The sequence below is a fragment of the Crocodylus siamensis genome, chromosome 4 (assembly GCF_052110815.1).
Source record: "Crocodylus siamensis isolate JL-2025a chromosome 4, ASM5211081v1, whole genome shotgun sequence".
NCBI lineage: Eukaryota > Metazoa > Chordata > Crocodylia > Crocodylidae > Crocodylus > Crocodylus siamensis.
The window spans coordinates 227,091,322-227,110,555 of NC_143398.1; the positions used below are offsets into that span (position 1 = coordinate 227,091,322).

Sequence of the window (19,234 nt, forward strand, 5' to 3'; positions counted from 1 at the left end):
GGAGTATTTGGTTCTTTTAATTCTATCTTGTACTCAGTTAACAGTTTCCCTATGCCTTGAAACACATAAAACTTTTCTACAGTCTTGTTTTCTATCCCTCCATGGCATTCATTCCCTTAATTAAACCTAGAGTTTTACACATTCACAACCCAATAATTGGCACTAGCTTTCCTGGGACTGTGACAAACTGAATTTGTACTATATTACCCTTGTGTCTGACATGCAATGCACAAACACCCTTGGTTTCAGTCATGTTCTTATTAAGTCTTACTTTCTTATTCTCATACTAATTAGCTTAGTTTTCATTTTTTAATAATGTATTCTGGTATTACATTGACCTGTGCCCTTGTATCTAAGTTGAAAGTTACCATTAGTCCTCTTGTGTCACGGGTAATTGTCTAACCTGCAGAAGAACTAACTTTTCCTTCATTGTACCAATGAGGAATTCTTCCTTTTCCTCACTGCATACAGCATGCATCTGCTGTCTCTTTTCTAGTGCATCCTGCTCCTTTCTGCAAACTCTTGCCAAGTGATTGAATCATTTACATTTGCTGTAGCACTTTACCAAATACACGGTGTTGCATGTGTCTGTGGTAACTCCCACAGCATCTGCAGCTAACCATTGTTTCTTCAAGCAAGTCTCTTTGGCCTCCACTTGCCTGCTTCATAGTGACGTCCTCCTTTCTGTATTGCTTGTGTGTTGCCTTAGGTTTTTGCAGTCTTGTAATCCTTTCTAATTCAGGTTGTTCTCCTTTTTCTCCAGCTTCTGGAGCCTTGCATTTGTTGTATCAACCTCCTGGCACATTCTAACTGCCTTTTCCAAATTAAGCTCAGGATCCTCTAGCAGTCTTTTCCTGAGGCTTGTATCACCTATACCCATTGCCGTTTGGTTGCTGATCATGGACTGTTTCAGATCTCCAAAGTTGCATGTCTGGCTCAGCAGTCTGAGGACTTTGACAAACTCCTCTATTGTCTCACATTCTTTCTGCTGTCTCAAATTCAAAGGTTTGAATTTGACAGCAAAGGTTTGAATTTTGAAACTCAAATTCAAAGGTTTCATTTTGTTTGGGTATACAATATTCCTCAAGTTTTTTTATTACTGTGCTATAGCTTTTTTGTTCTGCTTCTGACAGTTATAGGCTATTATAAAGAGACAGAGCTTCTGGGCATGCTATATTTAAAAAAAACAAAAATTGCTACCTTGAGTGAATCTTCCTTCTCTGTAGCTCTGCTGGCCATCATATGTATGGTGAAGCTCTGCTTAAATTTCTTCCAGTTTTCTGCTGTATTGTTGAACAGCTTTAACTCCTCTGGAATTCTGAGAGGTTCCACTTTTTTATTTTTTGCCTTCCTTCACACCCCACTCCTGGTGCCATGTGCTGTTCTCAAAAGACCAAGGTGTTAAGCTTATAAAAAGCTTGTTTATTCAAAAAGCAGTGCTTTGCCAGTAATTTTGCTGCTCCCTCCTGCAATCCCTGAGCCATGTAACAACTTATACATAGGTCTCTTAAAGGGGGATTCACATACCTGGGAACACATTAATGAGCCCCAATTTTTTGTGCTATAAAAAATTGGGTACATTAATTGTATATGTAGACATGTCCTGTGTGTAGGAAAACTATGACAGTGGTCAGAAGCTGTCAAAACAGAATGGCTGTATTCTGATGGAACAATAGGCAATCTATCAACAGGGGTATTCACTGTACATGATACTCTCTTCTGCCAATAGTATCAGATACTGAAGGGACTGTTATAGCCTGACAATTTTTCCAGACGTTCAAAAGTCAAAAAAAGTTAGAGGCTATTTTAAGAGAATTTTTTGAAGAGACTGGCATTGGAGGACATTCACATGTCACGTGCAACATGAAAAAAAAAAAAAAACTCAAATGAGCAGAAAAGTATGTTTGCTTTGGGAATCAGACCAAACCCAGGCCTCCAAGGATTGGTGAGGTCAGAATAATAGGAATTGTGTTCAGGAGTTTACCATTTTTGTAAGAACAAGAACCATAGGTCTGGTTAAAAAATATTTTGATAGACCTTTGCTTCATTCCTGAAGGAACTAAGAAATCAGAACTCTCACTGCAGGATGGTCTTGGGGAGAAGGGAAGGTGGTATATTTAAGCCTGTGGATTATCTGCAAGACACTAAATCTTAGGAAGCTAGGTTTTGGGTTCCTGCTGGACAAAAAATGTAAGAGCTGTGTAGGCATTTTCTGGTGTGGTAAATTTGGAACAAAAACATCTTGACCTACATTTCTGGAATCCCTTTCTATTACCAGCAGCTTCTGAAGTGTACAAAAGCAACATTGTGCCCTACCCTCTCTTTTTATATACTTTGATGTTCTTTTTGATGTTCTCAGTGTTCATTAGCCTGCAGAAATAAGATTTTTGAAGGGTAGAAACTTGTTTCTGTAATTAAGTCTCACAGGTTTCATACAGTACTGTTTTTGCCCAGGTAGAATAAGCATAATTTCTGCCTGTTCACATAAAGGGCTGTATACTTCCCTTTTAAATACAAAGGGGTATTCATTACTTTGTGTTATTAGAAATCTACTTTTAATAGTAGGAATACTCTTTCCAGGAATGTTATTAAAGGGTATAATTATGACTCAGTAGTTTATCTGATAATATTTAAATCATTAAATTATTTATGCATTCTCATTTTGGGAAAAACAGACAGTTCCCCTTTCTTGATTTGGTCATTATAAAAGTACACATGCCTAATTAAAATTCAGTTGTTTGATAGTATTTAAATATTAACAATTTTTTTGTTTTTATACCTTAATATAATAGTATTTCATTCTGACTCCTTAGTTGTTTAGACATAATAGTAATGGGTCTGAAAGTCAATTTGAAACCTACCCCAAACCCAGCTTCTTTGCACATAATGGGTGGTTGTATACATTCCAGGAGGCTTCTCTGATGTGCTGTAATTACAGCGTGTTGGAGCAAACTCAGTTAATCGAGTCTGATGGGGGCATGCTTATTAGCATACTCCAGCCAGCCTTCACATCTCATTATCAACATCCCTGAGGTTTAAAATGGCGGCAGGGGTGCTTTAACTAAAGCTTATTTGACAAACTTTAGATAAAGCACCCCATCACCATTTTGAAGTGTGGGGACACTGATACACAAGATGCTGTGGGTGCTTTAGAGTGGATATTGTAGCTTCTCTGATTAAAGTGCTCCGCCACACCCCTGGATCACACATAAAAATGCCCACAGGTGTCAGTTGCTTGCTGCCTATTTATTTTCAGTTCCAATTTTGCTCTTACATTGTATATGGAATAATATTTATCATTTACAAAGTAGAGTTTATAATTATCATAACTGCTGTATATTGTACATTTTTTCGGTTACTTGTAAGACTAGTTAGTACAACATTTTCGTACAGGAATGAGATTTTTCAAGTCCACATTATATCTTTAGGCATGAAGTTCTCTGGTTAATAATCAATCCACTTCAGTTATTAATAGCTGTTGTTCAGTTTACTTAGATTTGTGTTTTCTTCTAAAATACATCTACTGAATCATTTAGGGCTTTACAGTAATGTTTTGCCTTTGCAAAATCTCTCAGGTTTTACTAATTTGTAAATGATTTCTTTTGGGAAATACCACTACAAGAATTCCTATATCCTCTGGATTGAACTGTTCTGTGTGCTAATACAGTTTTCTTGTACAGGTTGCTGATCACAATGCCGGGCTTTTATGTGACCACAGTAAGGGAAACAAAATGATACATTTAAGAAGATAAATGAGATTACAATGAATCATATATAAATCTATCCTATTTAAACTTTAGCACTGATTAGTTGCCATTCAGTGTAATCCTAAAGGTAATTTTACACAATTATTAAACATGTCTCTCTTAGGGTGCATACAGTTGTTTACTGCAGCTGCTTTATGTTCATATAGCTTTTTTCAAGCCTCATGAATGTAGACCAGGAGCAGTGTGTACAGCCATTTGCCAATGAGAGGAGCTGTGCAGGGAACCTGGTATAAATAACTTGGGGTGGGGGGAGGAGCGGGATAGATGGTCCATATGGAGGGCGCTTGGGTGATTCAGGGGACAGGGTGGGGGGTTGTCCATCTGGAGGTGGGAGACTTGTGGAGTTAAAAATATCCAATTTGAAGTAGAGGGGGTAGGAAGAGCCCAGTCCTAAAGCCAGAGTGAGTGCCTGGACTTTCCAAGTCCTGGAGGCTGTGCTTAGAATACATAAAAGTTAGTAGGCTGGCTTAACCCATTCCCATTGTAAGTTAGTTCACCTGCACAGGTGAACTAAATTACATCAGGCTCACTCTTTTTGCCCAATATAATCTCCCTGGACACATGTACAGATGGCCATTTAGATTGGCCTAACCCTTGTTAAGTTGGTCTAAACGTAGCAGCTGTACATGCCCTTAATGTATGTGAAAATAGGATTTCCTGGCAAACAATAACAATATCCATTTCAGTCTATTAATTAAACCATAACTGTATAACTTCTGGGTACTGCAGGGAGGCCACACAACCCACAGGCCACTGATTTCCAGGCTACAGGCTACAGGTGGCATGGGCTGCACACTGCAGTGGCAGCACTCCTGACGTGTCCGCTCCTGGCCTCGTGCATCACAGCTTCACTTCTGGCCATGCTTGCAGCTTGGCTCCAATCCCTCTGGCTCAACATAGGGGATGGACAGCACAGACTCCTTCCTGGCCCCCTTTATACTGCTCAACCCTGCCCCAGAAGTTGGACAGGAAACAAGCTGGAAGAAAAAAAGAGCTCAGAACCCCCAGCCACCATAGCAGTCAGGGTGGGTGAAGGGGGGTGGTGGTAGCTGGGAAGGAGCCCATGGACCTCATGCTAACCAGTTGTATGCTTCATTCAAGCAGCCCATGGGCCTCCACTTGGAGAGGCTTAAATTAAACAATTGCAAATGAATTTGCACAGGATTTAGAGTAACAGGCCATCTTCATCTCTCTTGAATGACTAAGTTTTCTGGGTATAATCATCGTTATTGCGGGCTATCAAAGTGCACTGCAAATGTCAAAGAACACTAGTTACTGTCAAATTGGGGATTTGTTTTATCAGAAAGCCAGGAACCCTTGTGATGATTAGTAAAATGTCTATAGATATATAAAATATTAGTTAATATTATTTTAAGTATTCCAGTGGATGTTATCTCATTGGAAGGAATACAAATAGCTTGCTTTTGGCATGGACAGCTAGAGACCTTCTGGGTAAAAATTCATGGGAAATACGGCGCAGGGGACACAACGGTGGGAGTCTACTACAGACCTCCCACTCAAAGTCCTGAGCTTGACCAGGAGTTTGCCCGAGAACTGACTGAAGCCGCTTGCTCCAGGACCTTGGTTGTCAAGGGTGACTTTAATTACCCAGACATCTCGTGGGAAGATCACTCAGCAAAATCTGAGCGGTCACAAAGCTTTCTCTTGTGCGTGGATGACCTCTACCTGACTCAAGAAGTCTATGGGCCAACAAGAGGCAAAGCGCTGCTCGACCTGGTACTGGCTATGGGGGATGACCTAATCGGTGACCTAGTGAAAGATGGAAAGCTGGGTGACAGTGACCAGGAGCTGATCACCTTCACCATCCGCCGTAAAGCTGGCAAGTCAGTCAGCCACACAGAAGTCCTTGACTTCAGAAAAGCCGACTTTGACAAGCTCAAGAGGCTAGTCAGTCAGGCCCTCAGGGACCATGACCCCAGGGAGATGGGAGTTCAAGAAGAGTGGTTGCTTCTCAAGGAAGCGATCCTCAATGCACACGCTAAATCTATTCCAACACGGAGGAAAGGCAGCAAGAAGGCACAGCAGCCCCCCTGGCTCTCCAGAGACCTAGCGGACCTACTGTGGCTAAAAAGGAAAGCCTACAAAGGATGGAGGACAGGATTCACCTCCAAGGAGGATTACTCCGCGCTGGTCCGGTCCTGCAGGGACCAAACCAGGAAAGCCAAGGCTGCAACTGAACTCCAACTAACTTCAGGCATCAAGGACAACAAAAAGTCCTTTTTCAGATATGTGGGGAGCCGGAGGAAAAGCAAGGGCAATGTTGGACCCCTGCTAAACCAGATGGGGCAACTGACAACTGACGCCCAGGAAAAAGCCAACCTATTAAATAGGTACTTTGCGTCAGTCTTTCATCAGTCACATGGGATGCCCATGCCTGCTATGGGACAGGGAAATCTGGGTGAGGGGGATCCCCTACCCTCCATCAATGCTGACCTCGTGAAGGAACACCTTGAGAAGCTGGATACCTTCAAGTCAGCTGGCCCTGACAACCTGCACCCCAGGGTACTCAAGGAGCTGGCGAGCGTCATAGTCCAGCCCCTGGCACGGATCTTTGAAAACTCCTGGCGCTCTGGTGTAGTGCCAGAAGACTGGAAGAAGGCCAATGTGGTGCCGATCTTCAAGAAAAGGAGGAGAGTGGATCCGGCTAACTACAGGCCCATTAGCCTGACTTCTATCCTTGGGAAGATCTTAGAAAAGTTTATTAAGGAGGCCATCCTTGAGGGACTGGCCCAGGCTAACATTCTAAGGGATAGCCAGCATGGGTTTGTTGTGGGTAGGTCTTGTTTGACCAATCTCATTTCCTTCTATGACCAGGTGACCTATCACCTGGACAAGGGAGAAGAGATTGATGTCATATATCTTGACTTCAAAAAAGCTTTTGATCTGGTATCCCATGATCACCTCTTGGCCAAACTGGCCGGTTGTGGCCTGGCTCCACCACGATCCGCTGGCTGGGAAATTGGGTTCATGGTCGGACCCAGAGGGTTGTAATCGATGGCAGTCACTCATCATGGTGCCCTGTAACCAGTGGGGTCCCTCAAGGCTCTGTCCTGGGACCCATACTGTTCAACATCTTCATTAACGATGTGGACATTGGAGTTAGGAGTGGACTGGCCAAGTTCGCCGATGACACCAAACTTTGGGGCAAAGCATCCACGCCAGAAGATAGGCGGGTGATCCAAGCTGACCTGGACAAGCTCAGCAAATGGGCAGACGAGAACCTCATGGTGTTTAACACCGAAAAATGCAAGGTTCTCCACCTTGGGAGGAAAAACCTGCAGCACCCTTATAGGCTCAGCAGTGCTACGTTGGTTAGCACTACGGAAGAAAAAGACTTGGGGGTCATCATTGACCACAAGATGAACATGAGCCTGCAATGCGATGCTGCGGCTAGTAAAGCGACCAAAATGCTGGCTTGCATCCATAGATGCTTCTTGAGCAAATCCCGGGACGTCGTTCTCCCCTTGTACTCGGTCTTGGTGAGGCCGCAGCTGGAGTACTGCATCCAGTTTTGGGCTACACAATTCAAAAAGGATGTGGAGAAGCTTGAGAGAGTCCAGAGGAGAGCCACGCGCATGATCAGAGGTCAGGAAAACAGATCTTACGATGACAGGCTGAGAGCCATGGGACTCTTTAGCCTGGAAAAGCGCAGGCTCAGGGGTGATCTGATGGCCACCTACAAGTTTATCAGGGGTGACCACCAGGATCTGGGGGGACGTCTGTTCACCAGAGCGCCCCAAGGGATGACGAGGTCGAACGGTCACAAACTCCTGCAAGACCGTTTCAGGCTGGACATAAGGAAGAATTTCTTTACTGTCCAAGCCCCCAAGGTCTGGAACAGTCTGCCAGCAGAGGTGGTTCAAGCACCTACATTGAACACCTTCAAGAGTAAATTGGATGCTTATCTTGCTGGGATCCTATGACCCCAGCTGGCTTCCTGCCCTTTGGGCAGGGGGCTGGAATTGATGATCTCCCGAGGTCCCTTCCAGCCCTAATGTCTATGAAATCTATGAAATATTGCTGGACTGCTGTTAATGTTGTTGTAATAGTGGAATGGCCCAAGAATAATTGGGCCCATTGGGATATCTGGTGTTTCTATATACTGTACCTGAGAGTGGTAAAAGAATTGTCTAACGTCATTGTGCAATCTATGGCAAAGTTATTTGGAGACTCGGAGAGCTTGGAAGAGGTCCCAGAAGGCTTGAAAAAGGCTACTGTGGTGCCTACCTTTAAGAAAGGGAGAAAAGAAGACCCAGATAATTACAGGCCAATAAGTTTGACCTCAATTCCTGGTAAAATCCTGGAGAAAACTATCAAAGAATCCATTACTGATAGGCTAACAGAAGACAGTATTCTGAAGGATAGCCAACATGGCTTTGTTATGGGCAGGTCATGCCAGACCAACCTCATTTCCTTCTATGATCAGGTAACTCACCACCTGGATTGGGGAAATGAGGCTGGTGTTATATGCTTGGACTTCCAAAAGGCTTTTGGCCTGATCTCCCACAATGTCCTTATAGTAAAATTGGGCAAATATGGCCTTGACTACTTTATGATCCAGTGGCTAGGTAACGAGCTCTGAGGTAGGGCCCAGAGAGTATTGACTGACAGAACTGAGTCAATGTGGCGAAAGGTGACCAGTGGCATTCCTTAGGATTCAGCACTCAGGCCAGTGCTTTTCAACATGTTCATCAACTATTTGGACTGAGGTATTAAAAGTTAATTGGCAAAGTTTGCTGATGACACCAAACTATGGGGGAGCATGGGCATGCTCAAAGGCAGGCTGTCAATACAGGCAACCTGGACAGGCTTGCAAAGTGGGTGGATCTGAATCTGATGTTGTTTAATACAAAGAAATGTAAAGTGCTCCATCTGGGGAGAAATAATCCATAGCACACTTACAGGCTCGGTAGTGCCAGCACCATAACTGAACAAGACCTAGGTGTCATGGTAGACTACAAAATGAACATGAGCCACCAATACAATGCCATAGCTGGCAGGGATAATCAAACACTGGCATGCATCTACTGAGGCATCTTGAGCAAGGCTAAGGATGTCATCCTCCCACTCTATTCAGCCTTGGTGAGATGTCAGCTGGAGTACTGTGTCCAGTTCTGGGCACTGTACTTCAGGAAGGATGTGAAGAAGCTCGAGATAGTCCAAAGGAAGACTGCACACATGATTAGAGGCCTAGAGACTGGGTCATAAGGGGAGAGGCTGAAACACTTGGGACGTTCAGCCTGGAGAACAAAAGACTCAGAGAGGACTTGGTTGCAGCCTATAAGTATATCAGGGGTATACATCTGGGCCTGGGGGAGCATGTAGAAGAACTTCTTTACAAGTCAAGTGCCAAGAGTTTGGAACAGGCTCCCCCCAGAAGTGGTACAGTAACCCACCCTGGCGATTTTCAAAAAGCATCTTGACATCCACTTTTCTAGGGTCATCTGACCCCACCAGTCTTTCCTGCCCAAGTGCAGGGGGGCTGGACCTAATGATCTGTAAGGTCCCTTCCAGCCCCTAACAACTATGAAACTATGAAAATATATGTAGTAGCAGAAAACAATTTGGTCTGAATAATTTCACAAAGTAAAGCTAGTTCAATAGATGTACATTGATTTGCATCAGTAACGTATCTAATACTTTATTTTATTATTTTTAATAGAAAACTGAGAAAAAAATAGAAATTTAGTGTTAATATCCTTCCATCTCATCTTATTAATTCTGGAGTAGATATTATTCTAATTGTGTTAAAATTAAGAATCAATGTCTGCAATTACTAATGTATATAATGTAACAAAATGAATTTAATTTTTATTAAGAAATTATTTTAATTGAAATAATCCAGTGTCCTCAAAAGTTTTTAATTATGGTTTTTTTTTTCTTTTTGAACTTTTTAAAGGGAATGACACAATTTACTGGACAGATATGGGTTTCAACAAAATTAGCAGAACTAAACGAGACCAGACATGGAAGGAAGACATCATTACTAATGGCTTGGGAAGAGTTGAAGGGATAGCTGTGGATTGGATAGCAGGTATCACCAGTGTTTTGGGTTTTTTTTTAATTTGTCTTTTTCATTAAATACCTTTTTGAAAGATGTTTATCTGCTTAAAAATTATCCTATATTATGGCAGGAACCTTTTTTTTTGTTGTAATTCTGTCCATGAGGAGAAATAGTTTGGTTTTCTTTCAGCTCTACACTTGCTAATATTGTGAGCCTCTGGATATATGTTTTTATATCAAAGTTTGCTCGTTGTTAACTTAGTAAAAATCTCCCCAAAAACTTCATTATTCAGGAAAATGGTTTGAAATTTTATCTGGTGCATGAAGGCAGTTGGAAAATTAAAATACAGCCTATGTCTTAAGTGGGGAGTTTCAATCATTTTGAAAATTACAAGTAGGAATTTAGGTCTTTAACCAAAGATGATTGAAAGTAGCAAACAGAAACTTAATTTTAGTGAATGTTCAGTGTAGCTGGGCTTAATTAGAAAATAATGAAATAAAGATGTATATTTTAAAATATAGACAATTCTTCTCCACTATGATGTTTTATGCTTGGAAATGTATGAACACCTCACCTTTTAAAGAAGCAATTTCCTATTTCAGTAACTTTTTGGTATTTTTCCTAGGTAACATATATTGGACAGATCATGGCTTCAATTTAATTGAAGTTGCCAGACTCAATGGCTCATTCCGATACGTAATTATATCCCAGGGTCTGGACCAGCCAAGATCTATATCAGTGCACCCAGAGAAAGGGTAACTTAAATATTACTATGTATTAAAAAAAATTTGTATGTTAGTGTTAAAACTTTCAAATGAGCTAATTAGGCTATTTGTTTGAACATCTGCTATTTCTAGGATCTGCAATAAAACCCAATAATATTGTACTATAACTAAAAAAAAGTACAAACCAAAAAAAAAAAAAAAAGAATTGCTGTGGGCAATATCTTTATAATGGCTCAACATGCAGTTGGTCCAGAAACCCTTGCTTCTTGCATATTTTCTGGGCCAATATGGCTACCACTTCACTTCAACACTATTTATACCAAAAAAATTAGATGTTCTAATGTACTAAAATACCTTATATGAAGCCTCTGTTAACACTAAATGTTGCATGCTATTTGCAGAAAAGCTTTCACACTCTTAGACAATCATCCACCTGAGGGCTAGGAAATTATAAGATATATGCTTAAATCTTTTGAATCCTAAATGTTAAGCTTACCATAGAAAACAAACTGCTCAAGCTACAAGACCAATGTGATCATGACATTTTTTAATAGTATAGTCCCATGAAAAGGAAAATATATTTAATATCTCTCCATATCTGTCCATTAACTATATATGCCAGATGATGTTCTTAGGTGGAAAAATATATGATGGTGGCACATAAAAGGTCCATATGCACCCATTATCTGGAAAAAAAACTATAAGCTATGGCTGTAGAAATAGAAACAAAGAAATGTTTGTCCCTTAGAGCTGCAGACTATTGCTCACCAAGATAATACTCAGACAGAAGTAGTAACTTCTGTGAAAACAAGCACTCCCATTGTACTTTGCAGAACACATACACAAGTCTAGAAAGCACTTCCCAATGCAAAAAGACTTTAAACCTTGCCTAATTTCTACAACAGTTCTGCTGTTGTATTATGTATGATGAGATGCGAAGAAATATTTAAGTCACCGTCGGTAAATAAAGGCATGCCTTTCCTGACTAGGAAAGAGCAACTGTGCCTATAAATGGCAAATTATCCATGCCTCCTTCAGAAAACTGAAATATCTATCCACCCTGGAAAACATAAATTCCATGTGGCCCCCTAATAAGTCATATATTTACCTGCATGATACCACCCTCCTGCGTGAGATTCTAGATCAGTGGTTTTCAAGCTTTTTAGGCTTAGGGCACCTCTCAGAAAATGCCAGGTCTTAGCTTTCTCTTGTTTATTGACATTGGACTCGATGATCTCCCGAGGTCCCTTCCAGCCCTGATGTCTATGAAATCTATGAAATGGAAAAATAATTGAGAAATTCTTCTGCTTCAAGAACTCAGAAAAACACAACAGGTCAGAATGTGAAAGTTAGGCTCCTTTACAGGGCACCATTCCTGCATTCAAACAAGTGTTGTCTGCTTATGCTAACAGTTCTTGCTAAAATGCTAACAATTTATGCACTTAGGGGATAGGTTCAGACAGTCAAAAAGCCTGAAGCTGAATTGATTCAGTCTTTTTAGGCTAGTCTAAACTTCAGAGATTAAATTGAAAAAAACTGGATGCATATTCACTTTTGATTCAGTAGATTCAGCCACGTGCTTGCAGTGGCTCTGACCAAAAGCTAGGGGGTGCTACAGTATGCCTCTGTGGCCTGTAGCCAGCATGGGTTGTGCATTAACTTCTTCATCCTGCTGCCCCTAAGGTCTTTGGGATTTGCAATCCAGAATCACAGCAGCAGGACTCCTCAGGCTTGTTCATCACTTCCTCTTCCTGCTTCCAGGTGCCTCTGGAATTTGTAGTTTATAGTTGCAGCCAACAGTAACTTTCAGTAAGTTTAGCAGGGTATGGTAGCTCTGTACTTGGGGGAATTGGGGTTTACCCGTGGGAAGGGGGGGCTTAACCCCTCTCCCTAGCCCCTGACCCCAGCCACAGTTTGCCTGGGGGGCAGTTCCTGCCTTCCCCCAGCACACCAACTCTTCTCTGCTGGAGCAGACAGCACAGCCTACCCCAGCACACGCTGGGGGACTCCAATTTAACTTAACCTTGGGAAAGGGGTCTGGGACAGAAGTTTCATAAACCAGTTTGATGCAGATCAGTTAAGAATGATACTACACTCAGCCAGGTTTATCTTAAGCCAGTTTCAGCCATTCTGAGATTGGTTTATTTGCACTGAACTTCTGAGCTAGGGACAGACATACATAAACTAGTTTACATGATAAGAAACTGGTTTTAACCCGTAACAGAGCAGATGTTCAGTGCACATAAACCAGTTTGAAAATGGCTGAAACCAGTTTGAGATAAACCTGATTGAACATAGTATCAGACTTAACTGATTTGGGTCAAATCAGTTTATGCAATGTCTGTCCCAGACCCCTTGCTGGTTTAAGATAAACTAGACACTCCCAGCATCCAAACATGCTCTCTGGGCTTGGCAGGGTTCACTGCTCCACAGCAGGGCTGGCTCCTCCTCTCTGCTCCCTGGCTGCAGCTCCAGCACAAAATGTGGGCTGCTCCCTCCCTCCCCCTTGCCACTCCCTGCTAAGCAGGAATACCCCCTTTCCTCTGCCTTGATGAGGAGGTCTCTGTGTATTAACTAGCAGACCACATGCTGGCTACAGTCCCTGTTGAATCAACAGGCAGAATCAACAGGTAGCTGGTAATGTCCCTGTGTTGTTTTCTTAATGGGGTGATAAACACTGTTATCAGTTCCCTGCTGGGCTAGTCAAAGTGCCCTGCCCAGGTCTGGCCATGTCCCCCCTCAGCTCAGTTCTGTGGAAAGGAAGGGAGGGATGCTTTAGCACCTCCAAGCTTCCAGGAGCCACTGCAGGCATGTACCTACATGCTTGGGAAGTCTGTGCAGTTGCAAACCAGTTCAGCCTAGCCAAGTTAGACTAACCTGCAAAGATTAAATCAATTCAGGCTCGGGCTTTATAGTTCTGTTGTGCTTTAAGCCAGTTTCTGAAGACCAGAGATCCTGTTTGTCCCTGATTAAAAATAACAAATTCTCTGCCAATATTTTTTTCTAATATAACCCCCAAAATCTGCTGGTGCCTCTCCCCCTCCTACAGCCCTGCTGGTGCCCCTCACCCATCTTCCAGGGTTATGCAGCCAGGTCTGCAGCCTGCTGCCTCTGCTCCTCCCTGCTGCCTGCTGTGGACCTGGGTACGATGGCTCCCCAACACTGCCTGCACTCCTGGTAGGCAGGGGGACCTGCACCTGTCAGATCTGTGCATGGGGCAGGCTATGGGCATAGGCTCCCTTCCTGCTTTGCTCCCTGGGGGCTTCTGCAACACTGCGGGCATGATCCGCCACAACTGGGAACAGTGGGGCTGCACAGGGATCTCCTTGCCACTGCTTGCCCCCCTCCTGCACCTGCCTCTGCTTTGAGGGGTGCAGCCCCACACTGCTACCTCACTGCAGGCCCATGTGCAGGAGGCATGTCACTGGGGCAGTGTGGGATGAGCAGCAGTGAGCAGATCCCCATGCCACTCCTCTGGTCCCTGCTGCGCTGGGTTGTGGGGAACAGCTGACGCACGTCAGCTCACCACTGTTCACTGCTACTCTGCTTCCTTTCCCCATGACCTGGTGCAGCAGGGAGCAGAGGGGCTGCGTGAGGATATCCTTGCTGCTGCTTATCCCACGCTGCCCTGGAGATGTGCCTCCTGTGCAGTGTGGGGAGCGTGGCAGGGCTGCATCCCTCGAAACAGCAGGTGCAGGAGACATGTTGCCAGGGCAGAGAGGGAGTGAGCAGCAGTGATGAGATCCCTACCTGGCCCCTCCATCCCCAACCACACTGGGTCATGCCTGCAGGGTTGCGGAGACCCTGAGGAAGTGAAGTAGGGTGGAAGCCCAGGCCCACAGCCTGCTCCGCTCACAGATCTGGGGGCATGGATCCCCCTGCTCCTTGGAAATGCATGCAGCAGCAGGGATCCAGTCCTCCCCCTCCCCTGGATGAGCCATCTGCAGCTCTGTCCTGCTTCCCGCTGGGGCCCTGCAGCCACACATTGCAGCCCCAGGCCCCAAGTCCCACCCAGCTGTGCAACAGTCCGAGCCCTGCCCAGCTCCCTCCCTATATGGCCTCAATCCCCCTCTCCCCACACTTCTACTTACCTGCTGCAGCTGCTCTGCAGCCTATCTGGGGCCATGCATGTGGCGCCCCATATTGCACCACCTTTCTCCTGCTCCCTCCAAGCTCCCTGCCGGCTGGAACTCTGCCAGCCTGCAGGGACCTCACTGGAAAATGGCAAAATCCATGGGTTTCTCTTGTAAAATGAGAAGTCCACGTTTGCTTTTGTGAAAGGTAAAATCTGTAATTTACTCCATTTTTCCATGGGTAACAGAAAACCTGGATCCCTTCTGATGACTTAAACCAGCTTCTGTCCCTAGCCTGAATGATTGAGTGTGTCAGGGCTTAACTGTATTTGTATGAAATACGATTTGGAGATACATTCATTCCATAATATAAAAACATTATTTGGATGTTGCTGTTTTGTTCAGCTTTCTAGGTTTTAGACATGTTCAAAGGTATTGAGAAACTATAAAAGGCTAAGGGGAACATTAATTTCTAAGTGTTCCTTTTGTAGCCAGAGAGCTTATCCCAGTATGATTCATATCTATTTTTGTTTATTTTCTTTTTAATACTAACACTCAAAAATAACATTTGAGAATAGTTCTAAAGTTGTGTATTTCCTTTAGCCTCAGACTACACATCCATGGTTGTCTTCTGGAAAGATTCTAGTCTCTGTAGTAAAAAAAAAAATGAGTAGGGTTGTTATGAAGTTCTTTGTGATGGGGGGATAGTAACCTCTCTTCCTCATTCTTTCCTTATCTCTTCTGCTTTGCAGACAAACCTTTTATAGATACCTTCAGAAAGGTGGAAAAATGATGCTTTTAAAATTATTTAGTTACCACGATACAAAAATGCCCACCATTAAGCTTTTGTTCTAATGATGTGTCCATTTATGTTGTTATGGCAGATATGGAGTAAGTTCCGATTTGGTACCACAGTCCTAGACAGATTTTCCTTTTTGCCACTCTTCCCTTATACCTGGTCTTTCAAAGCAATACTGATCTGATTAGTCTTTGTTCTGTTTTTTGGATGAGGTCAAGAGGACCTCTTATCAGTCTAGGAATTTTGATATAAAGGAATTTTGATATAAAGGATTTGCCTAATGCCAAGAGAAACATATTCTACTCGATGAATATGACCTTTCTCTGAAACTAAATTAAGTCTCACGTGTGTTTTCATGTTAATTTCAAATAAATTAAGCCAAGTTTCATGTCTGTTTATCTGCTTGTTTGAAAGTTAGTTAATTCCAGGAGAGCATCAGTGCATGTCTATCCATCCACACAAACATACTAAGGTTATATTTTTGCTTTATCTGCAATGAAAGTTATTTGTAGGTCAACTTCTACAACTGTTTCCTCAATAGTTGTCCTGGTACTACGTCCTCCAGAGATTCACATGGCAAATGCATTCATGACCTTCAGAGAAGATCCTATGGATTTTTTGTCCTCTTCTCCCCATACCAATTTGGAAATTCAGATTTGATTGTATTATTTCCTGAAAAAAGTCTTTAAAAAAACTTCATATAGTTTGCACCTGTAAGGCATTTGACTTGCAGCCTGTGTAACTAGGTCAGCTGCACTTAATGCACTAAGCAGGCCGAACTGAGCCCAGCACCTTCCTTTTGACTCATTCTGGGGCTGCTTTAAGAAATTTTCTAGAAGTCTTTTGCTGTACAACTTCCTAGTCTGCAGCCCTTGAGTAGCTCCTCTTCTGGTAATTCATCTGGCTCCCTGATACCTGATCTCTAGTTAAGCCTCTTGCTTGGTGTTTGGACTTCAGCTTGACCTCAGCTTGGTACTTGACCCCTGATTCTGGTTAGTTTGCTGGTTTGGTTTCAGACGCTTAGCTTTGGATCCCACTTCTAAGTTTGGAATTTGAGATTGTCCTCAGTTGCTTCCAACCCATAGTTTATCCCTGCATCCACTCCGGTGTTCAGTCCCAGCTCTGCCCACTAAGCTTTGTGAACCACGACAGCATTGCATTAAGAATTCTTTACTTAGGGATAGATTGTGAACAATTGTGCTTCAAGAGAGTAGAGGAAGCACTGTACGCTATCTTTGTATGTTGAACTGGTGACGTGCCACAAGATTCCAGTTCACAGAGAGAGGCAGGCTTTGCAATTTGATTAGCTTCTTCCTGTCACCTCAAGCAGCTGGTGGGGGAAAGGTAAGCAGAGGGCAACCTGCTCCAATAGCCAGCATGCTCAGTGATGTACACAAACATTTTGGAAGCATAGTCTGGACATGCATAAGCCTTTTGCAGTTTATTCCAACCACTAAAACAGTGAGAGAACCAGAAGAAATACTGATTCGCTGCATTACAACCTCCCTTGTTCTTCACACACTAATAATTACCTTGGGATAGGCTGAAAACCAGTAATCTCTCCCCTGGACTTTGACAACAACAAAAAAAAAGAAAAGAAAAAGAGAGAACACTAGGAAATCCCACCACAAAACATTGTGTTAACTTGAAATCTGTTTAAATAGCAAGCATGGGAAGTATTTGACATACTGAGCATGGTTCTCTTCTTGAACCTAGGTCAATATATTGATATAAGAGTAGATTAGGAATTGAAAAATTAACATTTAACTCTGGCTACAACTCCATTTTTACTTCTTATAATATTATACCATATGTTTAATAGAGATATCTATTTAGGTTATTATTAATGTGTTTACTACATTGTCCATACTACTTGTACAGAAATATATTCTTTAGTGATTTCAAGCAAATTCTTCCCCCACCCCGCCCCATTTCAGGTTTCACCATTATATGTGTTAATTGTATTAGTTCTGTGAGTTAGTTTGTGTGTTAAAGTAGAGCTATGTATTTTATACCATATGTGGCCCTGTATACCTGCTTTGAAATGGAGAGTGAATGTGTATGTATTTTTACAGAACACAAAAACATTTAACATTTAGCAAACACACATTATCATATCACTATTTATTTTGTATATACTATTGATACTATACTATTAGTACATGATCCAAAGTGCACTGAGGTCAATTTAAACTGTCTTCTTGACTCCAGTGGAGACAAGTAAAGTTTACAGAGATTTACTGGGAGATGTACCAAGAGATCTACCAGGTTGGAGACAGTATATCTTTCTCCCAGAACTGCCATATTTCTTCTAGAGAAAACTGCTTGAATGTCAGCATACTTGTGGTTTCTGTTGTGAGGGTGGTGATTCTTTCAGTAGAAATGTAACACGTGTGTGGCTTCGACCAGGCATCAATTAACTTAGAAAAAATAGGCAATATAGATCCTAATATTTACCCATAATACTGCTTGAGTTTGCACATTTACAGTTGCATTATAATTCTTAAGAACAATTTTACCTGCATAGTCATTTGCTAGAAAGAAAAATATATTAAAACAGTTCAAATGTCAGTCTATCGACAAAACTTTTTTAGCAACACCTTTAACATGATGCAGAATTTCTAAAGAGATTTTCATAATGATCTTTAGACAGGCAACAATAGATTATTTCTACAAGTTCTGTAGGAGTAAACTGGCATGTTTTTTATCCCTTTTAAAATTCTGTTTTATGTAAACTGCATTTTAAAAGTTGCTACAAACAATTTAATTTCCACATGTTCATTTGTTTGCATGCTATTTTTATTGTTAATTTCTTCAATGTTTTAGGTATTTATTCTGGACAGAGTGGGGGCAGACTCCCTGCATAGGAAAAGCACGGTTAGATGGTTCTGAGAAGGTTGTGCTCGTGAGTTTGGGAATTGCATGGCCTAATGGGATCTCCATTGACTATGAGGTGTGTTCTTCTATTTTCTACTAAATAACAGATGTTCATTAAATGTTAAAGTTAAACATTGCAACATGTTCTTCCACACTTGTATTTTATTTTTTCTTAATAAAACACTTGGACAAAAATACATTATAGTAGTTCATTTTGAAATTGATCTTTAGGAAAATAAATTATACTGGTGTGATGCTCGTACAGACAAGATAGAAAGAATCGACCTTGAGAGTGGAGGGAATCGGGAGATTGTGCTGTCAGGGAGCAACGTGGATATGTTTTCAGTCGCAGTCTTTGGAGCTTACATCTACTGGTCTGACAGGTAATTTATTTTTCCATAAGTATTTGAGTCTCAAAATGTTATTTCAGTGCCAGATGCTTCACCCTTGTAGTATTAGCTATTCCTGAGCAAGGTCACTGAAAGGATCTCACAAAGCCATGTAATTTCCACAGAAAAAGGCACTTTTGATATTCAAAGTTAAGGCATATCAATGTCACAGACAAGAGTAGGTTTCTTCAGCTTCTGTTAGGCCAGCTGTCCACTGCATTTTAATGACTTGCTTAATTTTAATTAGTTGAGGATTGTTGATCAGACATCTTCAACTTTTTTGGCAGAGCACATGCAAATGGTTCTATCAGAAGAGGCCACAAAAATGATGCCACAGACTCTGTGACCATGAGGACTGGCCTTGGAATAAACCTGAAGGAAGTGAAAGTCTTTAACAGAGCACGAGAGAAAGGTAGCTGTTCCTAAGGATATTATTAATCACCCTAAGATCAGCTGATACTCTTTGCATATATTAATTTGTGGTCATATGAGGGTAATCACTGTATTATGGAAATACTTTTTATTTTTCCCTTAGTGTTTTTTTTTTTAAATTATGATAAAATTTACATAAAAAGATGT

At 42.0% G+C, this 19,234-nt stretch overlaps 1 protein-coding gene across 1 annotated transcript in view; it reads left to right on the forward strand.

Annotated features, from left to right (window-relative positions):
* LRP1B (LDL receptor related protein 1B) overlaps positions 1 to 19,234 on the forward strand; it is a 1,602,836-nt gene that overhangs the window by 1,115,411 nt on the left and 468,191 nt on the right. Inside the window, exons 36-40 of the mRNA XM_090045827.1 lie at positions 9,688 to 9,822; positions 10,418 to 10,547; positions 18,216 to 18,342; positions 18,498 to 18,649; positions 18,943 to 19,067. Of these exons, the coding sequence (XP_089901953.1) occupies positions 9,688 to 9,822; positions 10,418 to 10,547; positions 18,216 to 18,342; positions 18,498 to 18,649; positions 18,943 to 19,067 (669 nt within the window). The remainder of the gene's footprint in view (positions 1 to 9,687; positions 9,823 to 10,417; positions 10,548 to 18,215; positions 18,343 to 18,497; positions 18,650 to 18,942; positions 19,068 to 19,234) is intronic.